This window comes from Rana temporaria, chromosome 6, assembly GCF_905171775.1.
Source record: "Rana temporaria chromosome 6, aRanTem1.1, whole genome shotgun sequence".
Taxonomy (NCBI): domain Eukaryota; kingdom Metazoa; phylum Chordata; class Amphibia; order Anura; family Ranidae; genus Rana; species Rana temporaria.
Window position 1 is genome coordinate 92,501,627 of NC_053494.1, and position 23,310 is coordinate 92,524,936.

Consider the following 23,310-nt stretch of genomic DNA (forward strand, 5'->3'; position numbering starts at 1 on the left):
GTAGACAACGGGAGATTTACTAAAAGTGTCACACACAGAATCTGGTGCTGCTGTGTATAGTAACCAATCAGCTTCTAACTTAAACTTGTTTAATGAAGCTTAGGCAATAAAACCTGGAAGCTGATTGGTTACTATGTACAGCTGCACCAGGTTCTGCGTGGGCCAGCTTTCTTAAATCTCCCCCTATGTGAAAAGCAACAGCACACAATAATGTAATGCTTTTTATTATGTGGCCATTATACACTCCTTAGGCCTGTTTTATGATTGGTTCCTATACATATTACCACATAATTCTGGAAGCTGATTGGTTACTATGCACAGCTGCACCAGGTTCTGTGTGGGCCAGCTTTCGTAAATCTCCCCCTATGTGAAAACCAACAGCACACAATAATGTAATGCTTTTTATTATGTGGCCATTATACACTCCTTAGGCCTGTTTTATGATTGATTCCTATACATATTACCACATAATTCTGGAAGCTGATTGGTTACTATGCACAGCTGCACCAGGTTCTGCGTGGGCCAGCTTTCGTAAATCTCCCCCTATGTGAAAACCAACAGCACACAATAATGTAAAGCTTTTTATTATGTGGCCATTATACACTCCTTAGGCTTGTTTTATGATTGGTTCCTATACATAGTACCACATAATTCTTTTTTGCATTATGATTTTAAATATACCAAACAATCATAAAATGGAGTATACAAGAGTATGGTTTATTTATATATATATCTATCTATCTATCTAGATACAGATATATATATATATATATATATATATATATATATATATATATATATATATATACACACACACACACACATATATATATATATATATACACACACATATATATATGTATATATTTACACACACATATATATATACATACATATATATCCATATATATTATTGAAGAATGTCTCTAAAAATTATTCCAATTCAAAGCAGAAAAACAGCTGCATTTTACAAAACAAAATATTTTACACTTTATTACACTTAACATGGTTCAAAAGACTTAACATTTTCAGTTTGTAGATGCAGCTAAAATGACTAAAAAAATCTTTGTTCAGTAGCCTGGTTCCTGAAATTAGATTATTAATATAACCAAGCCCTGCTAGTGTACAAAAGCACTGTTGCGGTGTATATAAATCATTAATACTATGCAATGCAATGGCTGAATTTGCTGCGTTAGCAAGAAAGCCTTTCGCACAACAGGGATTTGGGGGATAGAATTGGCTGCAATGAAATACACTCTATCATTCTCTCTGACTTCCTCTTTGCAGCAGTTTTCTGTTTTTTTCACACTCTTTACTGCAGTATACCTCAAGTAAACACATTCTGCTAATACATTTAGGTGTGGTGTCAATGTTCTTTGCTTTGCGCAGACATGCAGAGATAAAGATTTAATTGCCCAGTGTTGTACGCTATCTTTGCTGATATCTTATTTAGTGTACATGGGATGAGAGTGGTTTCATTATTTTATTTTTTACAAATCTGATTCTTATACCTTTACCCTTGTTCGGCAGTTATGTTGGCCCAACATTATCATTGGCACCCCTTAGTACGTTAGCATATTCAGTGAGACAGTGCAAAGAGAAAGTATAATGTGGTAAATGCTGTAAGACTAAGCAATTAGTTGGTTGTATATCTATTAAAAGGCGATTTATTTTTAGACTTTTTAGACTAAGGAAAGCTGCATTTTGCAGATCATCTTTGTTCTTTGTACTGTCTTACCTAACAAGAATGATTAACATTTATTTGTTCATTTTATTGACACAGTATAATCATTATACAACAGCAATTGATGTGGATTTTCTGTTTCAAATTAAAAACATAAATAAAAGGAGTAAGCCTATTTTTCAAAGTTGACCTATTTGTAAGTTTGCTTGAAAATATTATTGGCATGTCACAAAACACAGAAACGGATTAATTAAAAATGTACCTTTTATTATACTGAAGCAACCAAGTGACTGTGTCTTAATACAAGTCTTTCAAAGTCTGCCTGAAAGGGGCAATCTGGAAGAATGACTGAGCGTTATTAATCTGCTGTAGCAAGAAAATGCATTACCTTGGGTTACTTCAATCTCATTTACTTCTGACTATAAACATTGTCACATTTGGCAGCTCACAAGGTGTGAGGCAGTAGCATGGTAGGGGGGTTGGCTAAAATGTTTTCATTACAGGACACAGATTGCTAGTAAGAGACCCAGGATTATACCGCCACCGACAGGAGAAATGGACGCAAAGCAAATATAAGCTGAAAGCCAGCCCCCTCAATGGACTCATTTACACCGACTAACCTGCATTCCATGCATGTTTTCTGCACCACATTTAAAATGCACTGGGTGTGTGATCTGCTGTAGGTGTCAATATAATTCTAATGACAACGCAAACACAGATTTTAAACTTGGTGCAGTGCAGTGTATTTTTTTAAAAATTGTGCTTGCACTACTTTTGGTGCGATGCGGTACAATTTTAGCCCATTCAAATAAATACAGGAGTCACACAGAAATACAGTCTGTCACAAATTCAATTGTGCCCTTAGGGGTGTCCCAAACCAGTCCAAATTGAGGCTTGCACAGGATCACAAGCAAACCAGGACAGCAAGAAGAGATCAAAGGGAAAATCAAAGTCATTAAAAAGCCCTTTTCCTGGATGCTTGGAAGCCACTTTTACACCACCCTCTGAAAAGTAATCCATTTTAAATCACTTTTTTAGAGGACTATACAGACTACCATCCAGGTGAAAGAGCCTTTGACACAAGGTTTATGTTTAGCTCACCCCTGTCTGTTACAACACATTTTCCAGAGATGGTATTTCAGTTTTGGAGATTCAGACAACTATGCTTGTCATTGCCATAGGCTGCCCAGAGCAGAGCAGTGGTCTTGTCCTATCCTGGTCTTGTGTCACACTTGTACCTGACTTAGAATAATGGACATCTTAATTTCCAGCTTGATATGTGTCCAGAATATCAAATATTAATAATAGTTAAATCCAGTACTTAGGTGTTTCCCAAGACAACAAGCACCAGAGGGAAACAGTCAAAGCCTAGCTTAAACTCTCCATCTGAGGTCAGTGCTATTACTTTTAAAATTTTGTTGGGGGGTGTTAGGGAACTTAAGTAGGTTTCCCGCATCAAATTCTTGTCCTATTTTTAAAGCTGAACTCTAGGCTTGCACAGTTTTACAGTCTTCCTAGCCTGATTTCTTCGTACACTGTGAGCTTTAGAAACTGCAGCAAGTCAAACTGAGCTCATCTCCTTTCCAGGATGGACAAAGTAATCTAGCTCTTTCCTCCCTAGCTTGACTGTCCCTGGACCACCCCTTTTTATTTATTTGATTTAAGTTCTTTGTATAATTGAGGCTCAGATCACATGTAGGCTGTATCAAGGGCAATCTGCAAACAAGTGTGGGCTTCATAGGAATGTCCACTCCTTCAGACTAAGACCCCATGAAAGCATTTGGATACTATGAAAACTCCTCCCAAGAGCCAGCCCACTTCATACATCAGAGGTGACGGCTCTCAAATAGGAGAACTGAGGCAAGGTACCCTGACTTTTTTTTAGGAAGCTATTTACAACATCTTACCAGCTCCTCCACCACTCATAATCTGTCTGCAAAACCTGGAAAAGCAGGGAGACCAAGTGATAACGACATTGGGTCTAAAATATGGCATTCAATGTAAACAGAAAGAATATAAACGGGAGAAGGAGAACCAGGAAAGGTAAAATATAAGTGGATTAAACTTTAGCTTTAAAGGGGTTGTAAAGGTTTCTTTAAGCTAGTGCATTGTTGCTTCACTAACCTTCTCCTTTGATTTCCCTTCTTAATGTTTTTTTTCTTTGCCTGAATTTCTCACGTCCTGTTTCTCCTCAGTAAGCTGTTCTTGCGGACTATCCCCACGCCAGAACGGCTCAGATGATGGGGGCAAGCTTACTGAGAAGGAACAGGAAGTGGGAAATTCAGACAAAGAAAAAAAAACATTCAGAAGGGAAATAGAAGGAGAAGGTAAGTGAACCAGCAATGCACTAGCTTAAAGGAACCTACTTAGAAAATAAAAAGACAAACCTTTACAATCCCTTTAATTTTAGGTGCAGTTACCCCTGGCGACAGGGCCATATATCTGTCAGGGAAATCTGTATACACACAACTTTTAATATCCAAAGTATCTCTTTTATGCAGATTATTCAATTTTGTGAGGTTTATTGGTTCTAATTTGATTAACTATAGCTATGAGTAAAAGCAAGGCTAAATTATTGTGCCCTGATATCCTTGTTGAACAAGACCCATTTAAGTGAATAATTGTGCAAAGCACGCAGTTGCAGTGTGTTGGCGTAGGGTTAAAGCTCTCTGAACAGCCATCCAAAAGCTGACTGCTCTTCACAGAGCCAAGCACATGTAAACAAGCATTAAATTATTTTATTTTTTTTAAGAATTTTTTTATTTCACATTTTTTTAACTGCCACATTGAAATCTAACCCTTGATGTCTTACTTTTATGATAGATAAAGGGACAGAGATTCCCCAGACTTTTTCTCTGCAGCCTCGGCTGTACTGGACAGTGAAAGAATAGAAAGTGTTCTTTGCTGAGAGGCTTCCTATTCATTCACAAACCGAAGCATAGTAAATACAGTTTACTATTCTTCACCCCCTCAGCTCTCCATCCGGAAACGATCCCCATGTGTGCCCTCAGCAACTGCTGACATAAGAGGAGATGAGGGAACTCGGCAGCACTGCAAGGAAGGGAGGAGGGCACCGGAGGGCCTAGACAATGTGAGAAAGGGGGAGCAGATACTAGAACCAATCCTCCTGCAAAACAGCTGGAGGGAGAAAGCAGGCAGCGCTGCAGGGGCATCCACAAGAGTCACATGGCAATACAGCCAGCCCTCCTGCTTTTGAGCTAATAGGGCCCGGTACAGGGAGGCTGGCTGTACTGCCTTATCAGCGGCCCTGGTTGTGGTATGCTTGCAGTATGGGCAATCATAAGCATATCCCAGCATCTATTTGATAATTCACTGATGTTTAATGCATACAGGGTGGTTGTAACCTGTTGCGCAATGTTAAGCTTGCTGTGTAAGTAGAAGTACATAGATTAAAAGCTATGAACTCACTCCAATTTTACATAAACAGTTACAAAATTATGCTGGCAATGGCAGCCTTCATTGTTCACAAGTGCAGGGCCTATGCACAAGTGCAGTAGGGACTGCTACTCCTCTGAAAAGCAATCCATGCTCAGATCACTTTTCAGAGATGTTTTACAGGCAGTGAGATGGTGATATGATGCTTCCCCACTGCTGGATTTAACCCTATATGTGTCATACTACCCTGTCGCAATCACATGCATTGCAATTTGTTGTGTTTGCTGTAAGCGACTGTATGTTAGGGTTCAGGTGGCTGGTCGAGGGGGGGGGGGTAGTAAAACCACTGCTTAACTGCTGCCTAGTTTTACTGCTCCCAGTCGCATGTGTGAACTAACCCTTAAAGCGAGGGTTCACCCAAAAAAAAATATCTAACATTACATTGAGCCGAGTTGTGAGAATGACATTAGGCTGTTTTTTTTATTTCCTTGCCGTACATACCGTTGTATCTATATTTTCACCGCGGCTTCCGGGTATGTAATCTGCGGGACTGGGAGTTCCTATTCACATGTTAATTGATTGACATGCTTCCAACCGGCGCATACAGCGCGTCATGAGTTGCCGAAAGAAGCCGAACGTCGGTGCGCAGGCGCCGTATAGACCCGACTCGCAGTTCGGCTTCTTTCGGCAACTCGCGACGCGCTGTATGCGCCGGTCGGAAGCATGTGGGCATATTTTTAAAAATGTGGATGGCAATGGATCCACATTTTGGGGGCTTCCCTGGTGGTCCAGTGTGGGCATCCACAGGGAGCTGCACTGATAAACAATCAGCACAGACCCCCCCTGTCAGGAGAGCCACCAATCAGCTCTCCTGTCAGACACGAGTGAGGAAAAGCCATTCAACGGCTCTTCCTGTTTACATTGTGATCAGCCGTGATTGGACATGGCTGATCACGTGGTAAAGAGCCTCCGCCGGCTCTTTACCGAGATCAGTGTAGCGGTATGTCAGACTGACACACCAGGCCACAGATTTCCGCGATGAGCGCCCCCATGGGCACGCGGCAGCTGTTATCCTGCTGGACATCATATGACATCCAGTCAGTATAATGCAGCCACCGCCCGGCCATCATTTTGCTATAGGCCAGGCGGTAAGTGGTTAAAACAAGTAGGAAATGGCAGCTTCCATATTTGGAACATGACAGATTCCTTCTGGGTTTTTCATTGCTTTTAATTCTGTTTGTTTAATTTGCACACACATTACAAAACCCAAAAGCAAATCAGCCAAGCGAATATTAATGTGAATATTTTAGCAGCTTTAGAGCTCGTTCTGAAGACTAGGTATAAATAAATGTGTAAATGTTGGACAATAATAAAGATTATAAGAATTAGCCCAAACTGCATGAAGGAGTCAGCCTGTATTACCCCATAATGACATTCTGAATGGAAGTAAATGAAGACCCTGCAGTGCTATTCTGTCAGCCTTTGAAAGTAAATAACTTGGCTTCTGACAAGAGAGAGACCATTTTTTCCTCCTCCTGCCATGGCGCATTAATTGAGCTGTGCAGTTATGTTAACTGAGACAGAGAAGTGCCTTACTCTGAGAAGGAAATATCTGTGCTTGCTAAATTATTTTTTCAAGAAAATACATAACTTTCACCTTATCTTGTTAAAGGCAAGCTGCACAATACGACCCCCATCTGTCCAACAATTGCTTTATATAACTGCTTATATAAAACAGCATAGAAGTATGCAAGCAAATTGCACAATAAAACAATTACCCCATGAATAGAAAAAAATAAAAATTATGGATCTTCTTCTAAAAATAGTTTTTGTTTGGTAGTCATACTGATCCTTGACTTCAATGCTTCCTGAGTCACTGACCCAAAACAAGTATGCAGCCAGTTGAACCCAGAACACCTGAAAAGCATACTTGCCCCAGCAAGCATGTTCAAAAGAAAACTGTAACTTGAATATAAGTATAAATAAACAAAGAATGGCCCTTATACTCATCACACACGTTACGATCTGATTGTACAATCTCGTTAAGCTCTACCAATAAGTATGTAGTGTAAAGGCTTGTTCTGATTGGATAAAAAATGATTGGTCAGATTAGATAGATGTCCATATCAGATGTAAAGCTGGTTGTACAAAGATTGTATGATCAAATAGCAACATGTATGGGGACCCTTAAGACATTAGAAGGTAGGTAGATGTGTAGGATATTGGGTCTTTAGATAGAAAAAAAAACACATTTAATAGGGGCCGTTTACACTACTGTGATTTCTACTACCTCTGCTGTTGTACTGCAATGCACAACAACGGAGATCACATTATTTTCTGTGATGCTTGTTGGGATAAAAAAAACTAGTCTCTTCCTCCTACAACAAAAATTTACAAAACCATTTAAACACATTAAAAAAGTGCATAAAAAGACACAAAAATTAACTACAAAAAACTCACTGAAAAACAAACTATTATGCAGAAGCAAAAGTGTCAACTTAAGCATAAGGAGGGGCAGGAGAGACGAAATTCGATCGGAATTCAAACAAAGAAAAAAAAATTGAATTCCGATCAAATTTCGTCCGCGGGTTTTCGATTCGGAATCGAAAACGTTCGTTCGGATTCGGTAAATTCATTAATATTGCAATTCGGGAATTCGTATGCATCCGAATGTCCGAATAATGAAAAATTTGTCTGAATTTCGATTCGGAACGAAACGAAATGCACATGCCTAATACATATACAATTCCCCAGGTATTACCTTTAACCAGCGAACAAGTATATACATTTATATGGAGAGGGAAGATTAGAAGATTTTGGCATTGGCAAAAGCTGTCAAGGCTTCTTATCACCAGGGAGTAACAATAGCTATAAGGGAAAGTTCTAGAATAGAGACATATAACTGATAAAGGCCTGATTAGACATCTGTCATCTTATGTGTATGGATAGATTTTACCTTTTACTAGACCAAACGTCTGTGCTTCTAATACCTAACCAGGTGTATGTAAGGGCAATAAATAAAACATTCAGTACATCTCTAATACATATGCAGATTTCCCATTGTTTTCCTTTAAAACTGTACATCTGCTATAAATCCAGTGTGCTCCTAACTTCATGTTTGATCTGATAACACATTGCCTTTGGTGATTTAAAATCTTAAGTAACATTGTAAGCCCTATTTAACTAAAGAATTTACTCTATTCCTATTCCCCTCTGTCCCTCTCCACATGCACACATCAATATCCCAGCAAAACAATGCTACTGACTTGACTCCTGACTCCCTGAGAGCCTGCCTACATACAGGGGCTGATTTACCAAAGGCATATAGACTAATCACTTTGCAAGAAAATATACACTTTGCAAAGGTATTTTCCCCCTAGTTTAGTGAATTAGATGGAGGTATACTGACTTCCATCATCCAATCATGTGCAAGTAAAATGCTGTTTTTTTTGTATTTTCTTTGCACATTATTAGGTACTTGTTTCACCACATTAACTTCACTCTGTGGCAACTTCCCTTGCAAAGTGAATTACCTGTTTGCCTTTAGTAAATAAACACCACACTGGGTAGTGAAACGGCTTTAGAGAGATGTCATTCTGGAGGAGGAGGTTCTAAGCCCGATGATGAATTTATAGGGGGTTAAAACTATTTCTAAATTAGAAAAAAGTAAGAAAAGGTTATCTGGAACATGATCTAGAATAGGAGAGGGAGATTTGGTCATAAATTTGAGTCAAGAATATACAAATCCTTTAAGAAAAATTATATAGGTAACATTTGTAGCTTTAGTTTAGATTATGCTAATGTTCATGAAAAGTTTACTAAAAAGCGTGATCTGTTTAACAAAAATACAAATACAAAAAAATCCTTAATCACATAGGTACTGCATGTTTTCGAATTTTGCCTACCTGCAACCTTAGTTTCAATAGTGCAAGATATTTTGCCCTGTGTGTGTTTGCATGTTTGCACCTAATCTCCACTATTTGTTAATGGTGTAAGCATAGTCTGACATTTATTCTTCAAAGAAATGCTTTTCAGAAAAGCTCAGAGCATCTGAGATATGTACTGCCCCAGAAAGCTAATCTATGCATGCCCGATAACTCAAGTGTGAAAATTGTGAAGTTGAAGTTGAATCTTTGCTTCTACATCTCTATATTTATGTATACATATGTGACCCTACAGTGCCATGTTGGATATTAAAAGAGAAGTATGACAATCAGGGTTTTTGCAGATTCATACTTACCTAGGTGGATGCAACATTGGTCTGATGCTGCATCTGTCTCATGCCAGCTACAACACTGAGAACCAAGCAACCAAACACCACCAGTTGCTTGGTTTTTAGAGCTCCTGGATCAGAGAACTGGTGACTGCCAATCACTAGCTCTCTGCTCTGCCCCACCAGGCTCACTGGAGCGCTGGGCTGTGTGTGTGTGTGTGGGGGGGGGGGGCAGCCGTCTCAGGCTCTCAGCGGCATGCTGGGAGGCTAAGCCGTGTGATGGTCCAGGCATGTGGGTGGATCCTGACCATATGGTCACAAAATTTCCCAAACTTTGACTGGTTCTTTGACATCAGTTGACAGCCCATTGTTGAAAACGAGTCACAGCAGTGCAGAACGAATTGCATGCCTGTGATCCACAGACGAAGTACAGCAAAATGACCTTTGGCTGTATTTCTCCTTTTATAAGCTCTTCACTTTAAGTATGTAAACTATGTTAAATAAACATAGAATTATTATAGGTAAATTATGAATTAATATTAGATGTTAATATTTTGATTAAATCTCATTGGGGTTGGTTTACTAAAGCAACAGAGACTGATCACTTCACAAACTGAATGTTTATTTAGTTCAGTAAATAGAGCGAAGCAATGATTACCTAAAATACCCAGTTGTTATGTTTAAGAGACATTAAATTGAAAGAAAAATTGCATGCTCATGGTTAAGTTGGCCATAAATGGATCAAAATTTGGATTCATGTGTGGCTGCTCCCATGTGTGGTCGTTTCCACTCAACACAAGCTTATCCAATGATTAACTTTTGTTGAATGGGCTTCCTGGAAACATTTTCCTTGATTAGTGACTGCAGTGGCTGCTGATGAGTGTATTCTGACATCAGAGAGTGCCCACTGTCAAAATACAATGTCTTAGAAGGATTCCTATATCCACCTCGATTATGTGAATGGAGGAATTTTTCAGCCCTCTGGCTTCATTAATGGCCAGCATTAGACTGACATGAACACTGCTTTACCCTGTAACCTGCAACCAGTTTACTAAACTCGGTGAACATTCACCTTTATATGTAAACAGTCTTTGCTCATTTACTACATGAACCCCAATATCTATCAAAGAACTATCAAAGGACAACTTAGCATTTGTGGGCACCTCTATTTATCAAATGGTGTGTGTAAATCCAACACATCCATCATTGCCTCAAGGTTCTATAACTCATCTGCTGGAATACTCATGCTTGCTCAAAGGTCAACTCTGTCTCCACCCAAAAACCTTTTACTTTCGTTTTGGAAAAAGTGGAGAAGGATTATAACCCTTGTAAGTTTTTTTTTTGTTGTTTTGTTTTTATCTGTGTACCTTTTTGATAGATTTCTCTGTACTTTTAGTTAGAACAGGAACATGTGGACATAGACTGCAACAGAAAATGCTGTGTTTGTAATATGTGGAAGGATTAAAACCATTTTCAGGTTAATATTACTACCTAAATCTTCCTGTTCCAGTGACAACTGCCACCTTTATTTCTTGTCCCACTATCAAAAGAACAGGAAGTGACTTGAGATATTTTCCAATGGGATCTTGGACAGCAAAACAAACTTGACTAGAGTATAAACTATTTCCAAGTTTATCCAAAACTGAAAAAAATAAAATAAATTATATTCAGAGAAAACTTGATAATTATGGCATCATTAAATGCTAATATCTGCCTACCTGACATTAAAGTGCATGTGAAGGCATGTGTGGGCAAAATAGAAATACAAATGTATGCAATTATATACACAATTCTCTGTGTCATTATTTTAACCCTCCAAGCACAGAGTTGCAGGAAAGACATTTTCACCATCTGTGGCACGCCTTAAGGCCTGTACACACGATCCACGAAATTAGATGGAAAAATTTGTACGGTGAGCTGTCTGACGATTTTGGGATCTATAGTACGGTGCTTTCGACAGTCAATTTAGCTTTTTTGTCAGACTATAACATTTTTGTCGGATGAGAACTCAACATCTGATTTCCATTTCATTAGTACAGTTCTTGTACAAAATAAGTCGTAAGAGAAAGGCTATGCAAGCTCAAGAACAAAGGAATACATACAAAACTATTCAACACATTACATCACTTCTGACTTTGTATTCTGTCATATGAAAATTTTCGTATTGTGAATAACCGCTTCACTTTCGACATGAGACTAGCATGCCATAAAAAATGGACGTTCGGTCATCCGGAAATCTAAGCGCGTGTACAAGGCTTTAGATGCAAACTCAAAGAGCTAATCAAACACCTTGAGATAGCACAGGAAGCGTGGACAGTATACATAGCAGCGTCAAATGGCAACAAGACCAAAAGGTATTTTTTGTGCACTTATTGCACAGCTATAACAACTCACTCTCACTGGCTTAATGAAACCATATAAAACGTATTTTATAGTTCATTATTAGAGTTCACATACAATTTAAAGTGGTTGTAAACCCTTGTTTACAACTTTATGCTACAGGTAAGCCTATATTAAGGCTTACCTGTAGCTAACAAGGATATCTCCTAAACCTACACGGTTTAGGACATATCCCTGTATTTTCATGTGCCGACATCATACGGCACATGTGCACTTAAGCCAACTGAAGCAATTGCGCGGGAGAGACATCATCGCGGCTCCTGCCAATCACAGCGCCAGACCCGCTATACCCGGAAGTCACTCCAGGACAACATGTCAGTGGCGGGAGGGGGAGACGTGGACCACTGCGGGGGCTTCGATCAGAGGTAAGTAATATATAATCAGCTAGTATGCTATGCATGCTAGCTGATTATGCCTTTGTCTTGCAGGGTTTTATTGTTTTTCAGGTTTGTTTGGGAGGGTTTACTTCCTCTTTAATTCTGTATTTTGAATTGAATTTACTTGCTCCAGAAGAAATGGCTTTTCTAGGAGAGTTATTGACAGGCTTTTTGACACAGGTTGATTTCACATCATCCAGAACTTGCTGATTTTAAAAATTATGAACAGAAATGGTTGTTTTTAGTGAACTTGCTGATTGCCATTTATACAAGTGAATATACCAAAATATAAATTGCCCAGTGGTGTCATCCACTTGAGTAGACATTTCCGAGCATTCTATTACTTTACTCTTTTAGAAACATTAATATGCAACATTTCAGTAGTGGCACAAATGAAATATGCACTCATATCTTGATTACATTAGATGAAATACTGACACATCTATGACTTCCTTAAGAATGCACATAAGTAAAGTTTGCAGTTTGGATTTAGGATAGTAAATAGCTCACACTGAACTGTAAAAGCTCATCACATTAATGAGCTATGCTTTCAGCTTATAGCTCTGCTTTCTGTCTAATTAAATTTACAGCAGTGCCAGGAAAGAGAGTATAATGCAGAAGAAGTAAAATGGTTGTGCATTGGTCTAGTAAGAAAGCAAATGAGAGATGATAGTAAAGGAATGGCAAGATTTCCTCAGGAGAATCCAATGCATTAAATACTTCAATTGCAAACTGATAAATCAATTTCACCAATTCCTTGAAAAGACTGCAGACCTTTAGGGATCTTTTCATATGGAAACGTTCAGCTTCAGCTCTCGCTAATGTCATTATGGCTCTTAATGCAAAGTGATATACTCGGTTGCAGAAAGCCATTGTCACTTTTTCCTTCACCTCAAAGCCTGCAGGATTTTACCAAGGCTTAAAACAGAGATGGCACAATAGAATTTCTTTGGATACATTATGTGACAGGCAAAAACCAAGTTGTAATAAAATAAAGGGGTCTGTGTGAGGAGGAAAATCTTTATCTGGTCTTGAAAAATAATACAATAAATCCACTTACAATGATGTTTAGAAAATATAATAGTATGCACTGCATCTCAGTGAAGATGCTGCTATAACAAGAGACTGGCTTAAAAGCCAGCTAATGAGACTAGTGAATCTGACAGCAAAGAACGCCAATGCACAACAACCCACAGCGTCCAATTAAAGCTTAGCTTTTGCTAGCCTAAGAGCACTCAAGAGCTGCAAAGTCCTTTCTGATTGCTTGATGTGAAATTGAATTAAGATCGATCATCTGTATTTGTTTTATGTTATAAGCCAAGGCCTTAATCAGTAAAGCTAAAGCTTGCTATACGCAGTTGTGTCATTATAAACTGCACAGAGAGATCTGACAATTGCCTGTCTTTGTGACAACTGATACCTGGAGTGACCATAGCTCCTACTCCCGATCTCAACAATTATCCTTTACAAGCACTACATCTCTAAATGAAGTGAATTATCAGATAAAGAAATATCCCTGCATACTTTTCTCTTCTTACATTAGCACACAGCAGAAACTAGAATATTGTATCACTTCCAAAAACAGGACTGTTTAAAGTTAGCATACGTCAAATTAAGTTGTTGCTGTTTGCTGTTTGGACCATTAATAGACATAATTAATGATATGGTATTGCAAATACGGCGCTTTACACTCAGCAGATATGGAACAGTTTAATTATAGTATACTCAACAACAACAAAACAAGGGTAAATGGCATAAAGGGTTCAAGTTTAGTAGCAGTGTAATGCTTCCTAGAGATTAACTTGTTTGTTGCAGCTAAACACTAAACTGATCTAAGCAAATTCTGTTTACAGACATTGTTTGCTGTCCATTGTTTAGGCAACCCTGTGTGTTTAATATATAATGCAACTATTTGTTTTTTAATGTATAATACCATACTTAGTCATGTAATGCTTTAATTTCCAGTAGTGCCAGCAAGTACCTCCATTTGTGATAAAATAAGTAAACAGCATTTTTCTTAGACTTGTAGTATATTTCATTTTTACATTAGAGGGTTGAATGTATTAAATATTAAGCACGCAGCTGCCTTCAGTTCCTCACAGAAAGCTAACAACAGCATAATATAAAACCCATTAAGGTATGAACAAAATAAAAAAATTCTACATTGATTCCTAATTTGCAGTAATGTATCAGTCATTTGTCACAAATCGTAAATTAATGATGAGAAAGGTATGTCCAGTTACAGAGTGTTTATATTATTGTTCCTGTGTATTTGTAAGATACTCTACAAGTGTAAATGAAGAATTTAAATATAGCAGCATAAGTGTATTTATTTGTGTAATGCAATGTATGTGTGCTTCTATTTTATTAAATATACAATTTTATTTTAAATATGATATATATATATATATATATATATATATATATATATATATATATATATATATATATATACATTTATTAATTTATTTATATATCAACAGCTGTTTATTCATATGCTAGATCTGCATTTGGTTCAGAAACATCATTTATCTTGTGTCTATTTTTATTATAAATATTATTATGACTCTTTGTCTACATAGCACCAACATATTTTTCTGTGATTTATCATCTGAGGAACTTACATAACGAACATAAAAGGAATAACATATGTAGCAACCAATAAGTGAGAAGCTTCTGCAAGAGTTTACAATCTGTTTGCATTGTAACACATCGGCTGTGAGCTATTTCTTTGATATTATGATTTTTTTTTTTACATTGTGCACTTCACTTACATTTTGTAAATTGTATTTTTGTAAAGTGATGCTTATATAAGCAGTACATACGTAAACTACACATATATCCCTTTTCATGGCTAATAGCAACATACATATTATTAAGTCCATAAAAAGCAGGATGCCAACAAAGGGGTCTCCAGGTTAATATTAAGTTTGTAAATAAACCAGCAAAACATATAAAAATTTTACTCCTATGACATTAAATGGTAGCTTCAGATGTTGTAATTAGAGGCAGACTATATGCATTTTATTTGCTGGGAGCACAACACTGCCCTCTGTGGTGAATAGGCTCACCTCCTAATCATATAATCATGCAGTTTTGCAGATTTACAAAGCATCATTTGTCACACAATAAGAGTCGTGTATTTGGTGAATAAATAGCAGTTGCTTTTTGTTTGTCAAATGACTGTATAGAGGTTACATTAATCACAAAACAAAACAAAAACATCTAGTCTCTGCCCCAGACAATCATTCAAGGCCCAGCTCTAAGAAAAACAGATGGTGAGTGAGCATTAGTGGTAATGTGGGCTCCTTTTTAGTCAAGTAGGCAAAGCACTGACATTTCTCACGTGAAAACGAGAGACAAAAAAAAAAAAGAAGCTAAACAAAAACAAATTTCTTCAATGAGTCATTTAGAATAATACACTTGTGGAAAAAAAGGAAAACATGTTGTTCTTATTTATATAAAAAAAAATCACAAAAAAAGAAAAAAAATATATAAAAAATGTAAACCAAAATCTCCAAGTATGTGGTTTATAAGCTATATATATATATATATATATATATATATATATATATTAGTGCTGTCAAACGATTACAATTTTTAATCGCGATTAATCGCATTAATGTCATAGTTAACTCACGATTAATCTATCTAATTTATGACGAATTTCCCCACAAATATCGCACAATTCTGCAAGTGATTATAATTTATTATCGCTGTTTTCTAGCTGATCTAAAACCATTTTTGACATAAAGGGACACTTTTGGACAATCTACAGTTTTTCAGGCAGAAAGAATAGTTTTTATTTTATAAAAGTACATGTAGGACACTGGGCAGACCACTAGGGACAAGGGGGGTGTGTATTTTTTACATACAGTACTGTAATCTATAAGATTACAGTATACTGTATGTAATGTGTTTGTTTACTTTTTTGAATTTGGCGCTGTTCTCCGCTCCCGTGCGTCGTAACGTCGCAGGGAACGGAGATCGGCGGCACACAGGCACTGTGAATCGAGCGAGGACCCGCCGAGCGAGGAGGACCCGCCAAGCGAGGAGGACCCGCTCGATCACACAGCGGGGTGGCATCGCTGGATCCAGGGACAAGGTGAGTAACTTGCCTGTGAATCCAGCGAGAAGGTAAGCCACGCCGCGCCGCTGTACACTCTGCACGTCCACCCCTGTTAATCGCGCGATATAAATATTGACGGCGTTAACATGGGTTTGCGTTAACGCCGTTAATATCGCGTTTAACGCACAGCCCTAATATATATATATATATATATATATATATATATATATATATATATATTATTGTGTGTGTGTGTGTATATATATATATATATATATATATATATATATATACACACACTGTATATATAGCTCATATACCACATACATTGCATTTTTTTTACTTGGAGATTTGGTTTACATTTTTTTACCCCTAAAAGCACAGCATCTAATATAATGCAAGTACAATGCAGCAAAAGATAAAAATGAACAGCCAAGGCATCCCCCCTCTCTTGGTCCTGGGGGTGATATTGTTTATATCAGACATGGTTATGTAATCAAGTCCTGTCAACACAGTACAATGAAGCAGCATTCCAGTTCAGGCATAGAACAAAGTGTCTACCATTAGGATGATGCTCATGTTTCCCACAAACCCTGTTTTGGAGCTACGATTTCTCCGATATGAGATCATAATTTATGCTGGGGGATGTGGGGGTTTTCCCATCTTCCACGTCACTGCTGAGATTCCTGGCGGTATCCTTGCCAAATGGGAATTGCAATAACAAGCAGCAGCATAGAGCAATCTGCCTGCAGCATCATTAGACTGCAGTGCAGATAGCACATGCAGTACTTTCACCATCAACTGCTACAGTCACTTGCAGAGTAAGCTCAATAAAACATATGGGTTCACATTTTAGGTGATTTGCCGCAGTGATTATGTTCCTGCGGCACAAGTAACCTATAAAACTATAGCCTTAAATTGTTACATATTATGTGCCAGAACATTCCAACATTAAACATTAAAACACAGCTTACTGAAAAGACAGGGAAGTTAGCTCTAAACTCCCTGTAAACATTGATAGCTAAATAATATATATATATATATTTTTTTTTTTGCGCCAATTTACACGTCAGCACACACATTAATGCGCGCTATGACACGCCTTAACATGTGTTGCCTTAAGGCAGTTTATTTATTATAAGAAGGCTGCCATCACACCACAACAGATATGAATAGGTTTATCACCCTTTTTTAACACTGCAGAATACTGCAGCACATGGTATATGTATTGTGGTGTGCTGTGGTGCGTTGTGCTTCAATCTACAATGCATTGGGGTGCCATTCACAATGAATAGCATCATAACGCAGTGCACATACAGTAGAGCTGTGCAAGCATTTTAGAACACATCGCTATAATGAAAAAGTTTGAATGGTCCCTAAATCTTTTCTGAAGCAAAAGCCCTTATTTAACAAACAGGAGATTTACTCTAAATATGTAATGATGTGGCATACAAACATACCAAAACATTTAGGACTGAAAGAAGCAGCATACCATGCATTACACAGTAATACAAATAATTGGTGTATTTCCCTTTTGTTAAGCAGTGGATATAATATTATTATTAGTAATAATAATGATAATCATCATCAACAATAATAATTATTTCTATTCCAGGATAAAACTGCTGATTTTTTCTTTATTATTTATTTATTTCCTGATGGGCTAGAAAAGTGTAATAAAAATATATATATTTTTTGTAAAAAATGTACTAACAAATATGTAGCACGGTACTGAATTTCAAAAGAGGTTTGCCGCATTCATTATTTGGAAAGGGTTCCCAGTGACAAAGCCACAAATTAAGTTACAAAAGATGCTGATTGACTTAACACGTAGACTATTTAAAGAACGCAGTAACAGCTCTACGTTTTTATTTCCTTTGGGTAATGGGCCTATGCAGCTGATTCCTAGTCTTGCAAAGCCAGCATTTTTCAAATGCCAAATTTCTTCTGTTTAAGCACTTCTCGATGACCAGTTGCAGACGCCATTAATGATCTACTGAACACTACTTTCTAATTAAAAAAGTTGATCTGGAAGTTTCAGTTCAATTGCTTTCGATCTAGGTATGTCCAGTTTGAGCAATGTCTCTAGTTTAGTTAAATTATTCCCACTTTACAGATGACTTCATTTTGTAAAATAACCTCCATGTATCATCATTAAGTGAGGAACACAAATTAACAGTTCTAGCATGTTGACAGGGGCATGGCCCACCATAAGATAACTTATTATAGTGCATGCGAACAGATGGCCATTTGACCAAGGCTTAGAATTAATGTTTACAGAAGTCTGTAACAACATACAAATAATATACATACAGTATGGTTTGCAGTGCATCCTAAGGGTTATTGTGCTGCTCTACTAGCCTTCTCGCTAAACCAAAGAGGCACATTATTATTAATGCTAAAATTAATGTCTGAGGGGCAAACAAACTGCACAACAAATTCACATACAAGCAAATCTAACTTTATTATCGTAACTCCTGCAAACTAATCTTTTTCGTTTTTAAAGGTTTAATAAATACATTAATAAATACATCACCACAAACCTTATACAGTTATGAGTATACAGTGCAATAGTTAACCTATACAAAAACACACACATAAATATAAGATTTAGAATTTGTTTTAATGCATAAGAATTGATTAATCATTGCAGTGTCCAATTCAAATTTGTAGCAGTTATATGAGTTTGGTATGGAGTCTAAGAGCTGAATGGTGTAAACTGTTTCTGTAGAGATGTAGGTATGCCAGTCACTAGGCACTAACATATTCAAAACCCTCTCCTTGGGCACTGCTATGTTATAAACAAACAACTATATATATATATATATATATATATATATATATATATATATATATATATATATATATGTGTATATATATATATATATATATATATATATATATATATATATATATATATATATATATATATATATATATATATATATATATACATTATATGGAGTGTGTTATGTAGATATAGCTCACATATGCTAGAATAATATATTAAAACTGAAACACTGTCACATGTCTCCTTCATGGATGATGGATAGCTATTTTTAGGGAAAAAGCTTAAATGGAGAAATTTTAAGTATGAGTGCAAGAAAGAGTGTGTCAACACAATATTCCTAAATATATCAAGCTTAAATATAAACAGAACAGAAGGATCATCTCAGTTTGTGCAAAGATATTCCCTTATAGCTGTTTTTAGAGTGCATAGGTCTGTGCAGATGTCACTAGTGCATATTTTTTTTAGTAAATAACTGTTACTCCTGCTTAAAATAACTGTAAATCCATTTTGAAGCTGACTATAAAAGCTTCCAGTAATATATCCCATTATATCATAACTTATTACTGTCTGGCCAGAGTGCAAACAGGTCACGTGGTGTGTACAATATATTGCAAACATTTTATGAGCCTCATACAAAATAAACAGCAAAGCACAGTTGCCTCTCTTTACTTTAGTATCGGTAGCAGTGTTGCACTTTTTAAATTAAAGGTTTAAAAAATATAAATGTCTTGCGAAAAATAAAAAAATCTAGCCTGCAACATTTGAAATAGTTTTCAAAGGCGTTTAACTGTGCTTTGCAAAAAAAAAAAACGTCACTGAATATAAACACAGGTGCAATTTATGCCATGTGATGGTGCATGTATGTTTCAAAAGAAAATATATATTTTTTTTAAATATAGAACTATAGAAGTTGGGATTTAGGAATGAACTATAAGGGGAACAGTAGCGATATAATAGCATTTTTGTTTTTTTTTCTATAAATAATTACCCATTACACACCTATGTTTCAAAGGGACTATTTTACTTTATTTAATTATGTTTTATTGTATTTATTTCTATGTTGCTTTAAAAAAAAATATATGACAGGTGCATATCCAATCCTATCTAATGCTGTACCACTTTGTGCTTTATAGATAATCCATGTAAAATAAATCAATTCTTTTTTAGAAAGCTGCAAAATAAAGTCAACTACTTGGCAGCAAATTAACTTCTGCAGTAAAAATAAAAATGTTGGGGTGTTTTGGTGATCTATAGCTAAAAGCACTACATATCATGACACCCACGTACAACTATACACAATTAGACACTATTCTTACAATTGTTGCAAACTTTCGCTTTTTTGCATCTGCTAAATTATTTTGGATGATATATACAAATATTTTTGATTACAAAAAGGTGGTGCTGTTTTATTGATATTTTTTTGGGAAAACTATTATGTTTTCAATTCAGCAGCCCAACAGCATGAATCTTTAAATATGTTTTTGTACGGATGCAGATAGAAAGAAATGATTATTACATTAAAGTACAATTACAATAGTGTTCATTTGATACCTCCTATGTAAACATATTGACCCCTCACCTGGAAACACTTTCCTATCTCCAAATTTCTTTACCTATATTTCCAGTTATACACTTCAGATGGATAAACAAGCATATTCACCATGATAGCAGGAGTTGCACCAAACAAGAAGCTAGCTTCTTAAAAAAAAACACTCCAGAGTGAGCTGCAGAGCAGTTAGAATCAATGGAAGATTTATTCAAAAGTAAAAGGACAGCCTGCTATTAGGGAGGAGGTAATTAAAAAGACAATCTATGAAAGTTGATGTATTTAGCATTTATCAAATGCAAATTCAGATTCTGAATGCAAAAACATGTACTGACTCTCCTTTCCTCAAAACTCATTCACAATATATGTGCACATAAATCTTTTACTATGCATATTAGAGTAGGCAAAAGTGACAACAAAACCCATAGGGTAAAGAGGAAGAGCTGAAACTCTTGTTTACTGTCTTTTCACTCCTACACAAGCAAAAAGCCAAGACTATTTCAGGATACCAGGTAAACCATGATAATACATTATACAGGAGATTTATCATTATTTAATGAAATTACTGGTGAGAATGAAAAATGCACAGATATGAGACCACACATTATTTATTACTTGTTAGTTTGGGTGTATTTTTATCAGGACAGGGTGAAATTAGACTTATGGTGGTGTAGTATACATGCTGCATCTCACATGATACAGTAATAAGTTATGAAATAAAAATGAACATTTTACCTTAAATGTATTCACAGACAGACCAAGAGAGTATATAATAAGCTCTCAATTGCACTGCAAATTTTATTTATTTTTTAAAAAAAAGCTGACTAAGTGTAATGATAAGTGAAATATAGTATTACAGAAAATGAAGATTAAACCATGTACACAGCTGAGGGTGTCTAGATATCAAGTGTGTATCTGTATGTATATTCATGACTATACTAGCATAAAGAAACACAGTAAATATACATGCACTCACATTATCTATATATAATGAAGTCTATACAATGTAGCTATACATATAAAGTGAAGAAGGGGACGATTGAACTGTGTATGAATTATATTTCATATAATCCTTGTATGTAGTAAGTGAATATTATAAAAGCAGCCTTTTTTTGCTGAGACTGTAATGAATAAAGGTCCATTAATGATTATGCAGAACCATTAGCACAAAGCTAGCCATTGTGAAGAGGAGCTAAGTATCAGGTGAAGACGACTGGAGATTAGAAAATAGACACCTTTTTCAAGATTCACATCAAGATGTATTTTTTTTCACATGGCTTACAAAGGCAAAAAACAGAATCACATTTAATATAGCAAATTCCATCAGACTGGCAAAAGCATTTTTAATTCTTGTTATACCAGTACAGCAATTGCAGGAAATCCATTCTCTCTGTTTATCATGTTATTAAAATGAGCATTTAACTATTCAAGTTTCAGATTAAAAAAAAATCCACACCTTTTAAAATAATGCTTGAGTGTCTTTTTAAAACTACTAATAAGCAAACCTTCCCCTGTGACTGCAGCAAGTACTACACATCTATGAAACCCATAGGCATGACATATTGACTAACAAAATGAAACACAATGCAATGTGTGCTGTCATTTATCGTATAGGTTATGTTTCTTGTGCACTACATGCTTGAGACTGAATACTTGATGATCAGATAAGAGTACACAGTGTACATGCATTAGAGGTACTGAGATCTTAGCAGACTCACATCTTAATCTCACAACCTAAGACATTCCAGCTTCTATTCCCAACAATCTGTGCTGCCCAGCTCTTCTACTCTATCTTAAAAATAGCAAGTTTCCTTTATCACAAGCAACCAAAACTGCCATGGCACAGATTTAAACAGCTATAGAAAAAAACAACGGTTAAAGTCCAACTTCAAGCAGAAAAAGCTGAACTAGCAAAAACAGATAGAGAGAGAGAGAGAGCAAAGCAAGGAGAGCTTACCTGCTGCAAGTACATAAAAGTCAAGGCACAAGAGAGCTGTGGACACATGCCCACATTCGGCAGTGCCACACAGGTTGCACCCGTCAGAGGATGCTGCATGGTGTTGCTCTGGAGTCGACGTAGAACAAGTGAAGGGGCTAGCATGCAAGCACGTTTGTCCTGTCTTGTCAGCAGGTTTTAAATCGTCTTTTAGCTGTGGTTATTCTTATAGTTGAAAAGTCCTTCTTCCCCCTTTGCTATCCTACTGCTGAAAACGTGCGTTCATTTGTCAGCTAAGGCAACTAGGCAAATTAAAACGGAAACCGCTTAAACTGGATAGAATACAAAAACAAGGGATTTAACCAAAGCCTGCAGCTTAATGAAGAGTCAGTGTAACTTCCTCAATGACAGTGAAGAGAGGGAGCTTGGCGTTTCCCAACAGGAGCTTGCTGACTAGCACACAGATTGACTCACTGATGCTCAGTCGGCTGGTGTTGATGCTGCACGGCTTCTCATTTGTCAAATGGGTCCTAGGGCAGAGGCTTTACCACTCACAAAATTCAAATACTGCATTTTTAAAATCCCCTGGGAGGGTGGAGAGAAACAGTGAGAGATCGAGTGAGCTAGTGAGAAGGAGAGAGAGAAAGAGAGAAAGCGATTGAACGAGAAAGCTGCATCACAGACAAGCGTGAGATTTAGGCAATTAATGTCACTGCCCAGCTGGGACCCAGTGTCTGTTAGAATTTCTTTTGCATTGCCGTTGGTCAGCAGACTCAGCACCAAATATTCTTTTTTTTTTTTTTAACCTTGCCAGAAGCCATTCATGGAGATATGTAGAAAATCCTATCTAATAGCCAGTGATCCTGATTTTTATAGCCTTATTAAAGTCACTATCCAG

The 23,310-nt window shown here is 36.7% G+C and overlaps 1 protein-coding gene across 3 annotated transcripts in view; it reads right to left on the bottom strand.

Annotated features, from left to right (window-relative positions):
* RBFOX1 (RNA binding fox-1 homolog 1) overlaps positions 1–23,079 on the bottom strand; it is a 1,331,074-nt gene extending 1,307,995 nt beyond the window's left edge. For 2 of the 3 annotated variants that reach the window (XM_040356988.1, XM_040356986.1), the window contains exon 1: positions 22,434–23,068. In XM_040356988.1, the coding sequence (XP_040212922.1) occupies positions 22,434–22,577 (144 nt within the window). In that variant the 5' untranslated portion in view covers positions 22,578–23,068. Of the gene's footprint in view, positions 1–22,433 lie in introns of all 3 variants that reach the window. The other variant, XM_040356987.1, reaches the window with a different exon arrangement.
* Positions 23,080–23,310: the final 231 nt, after the last annotated feature.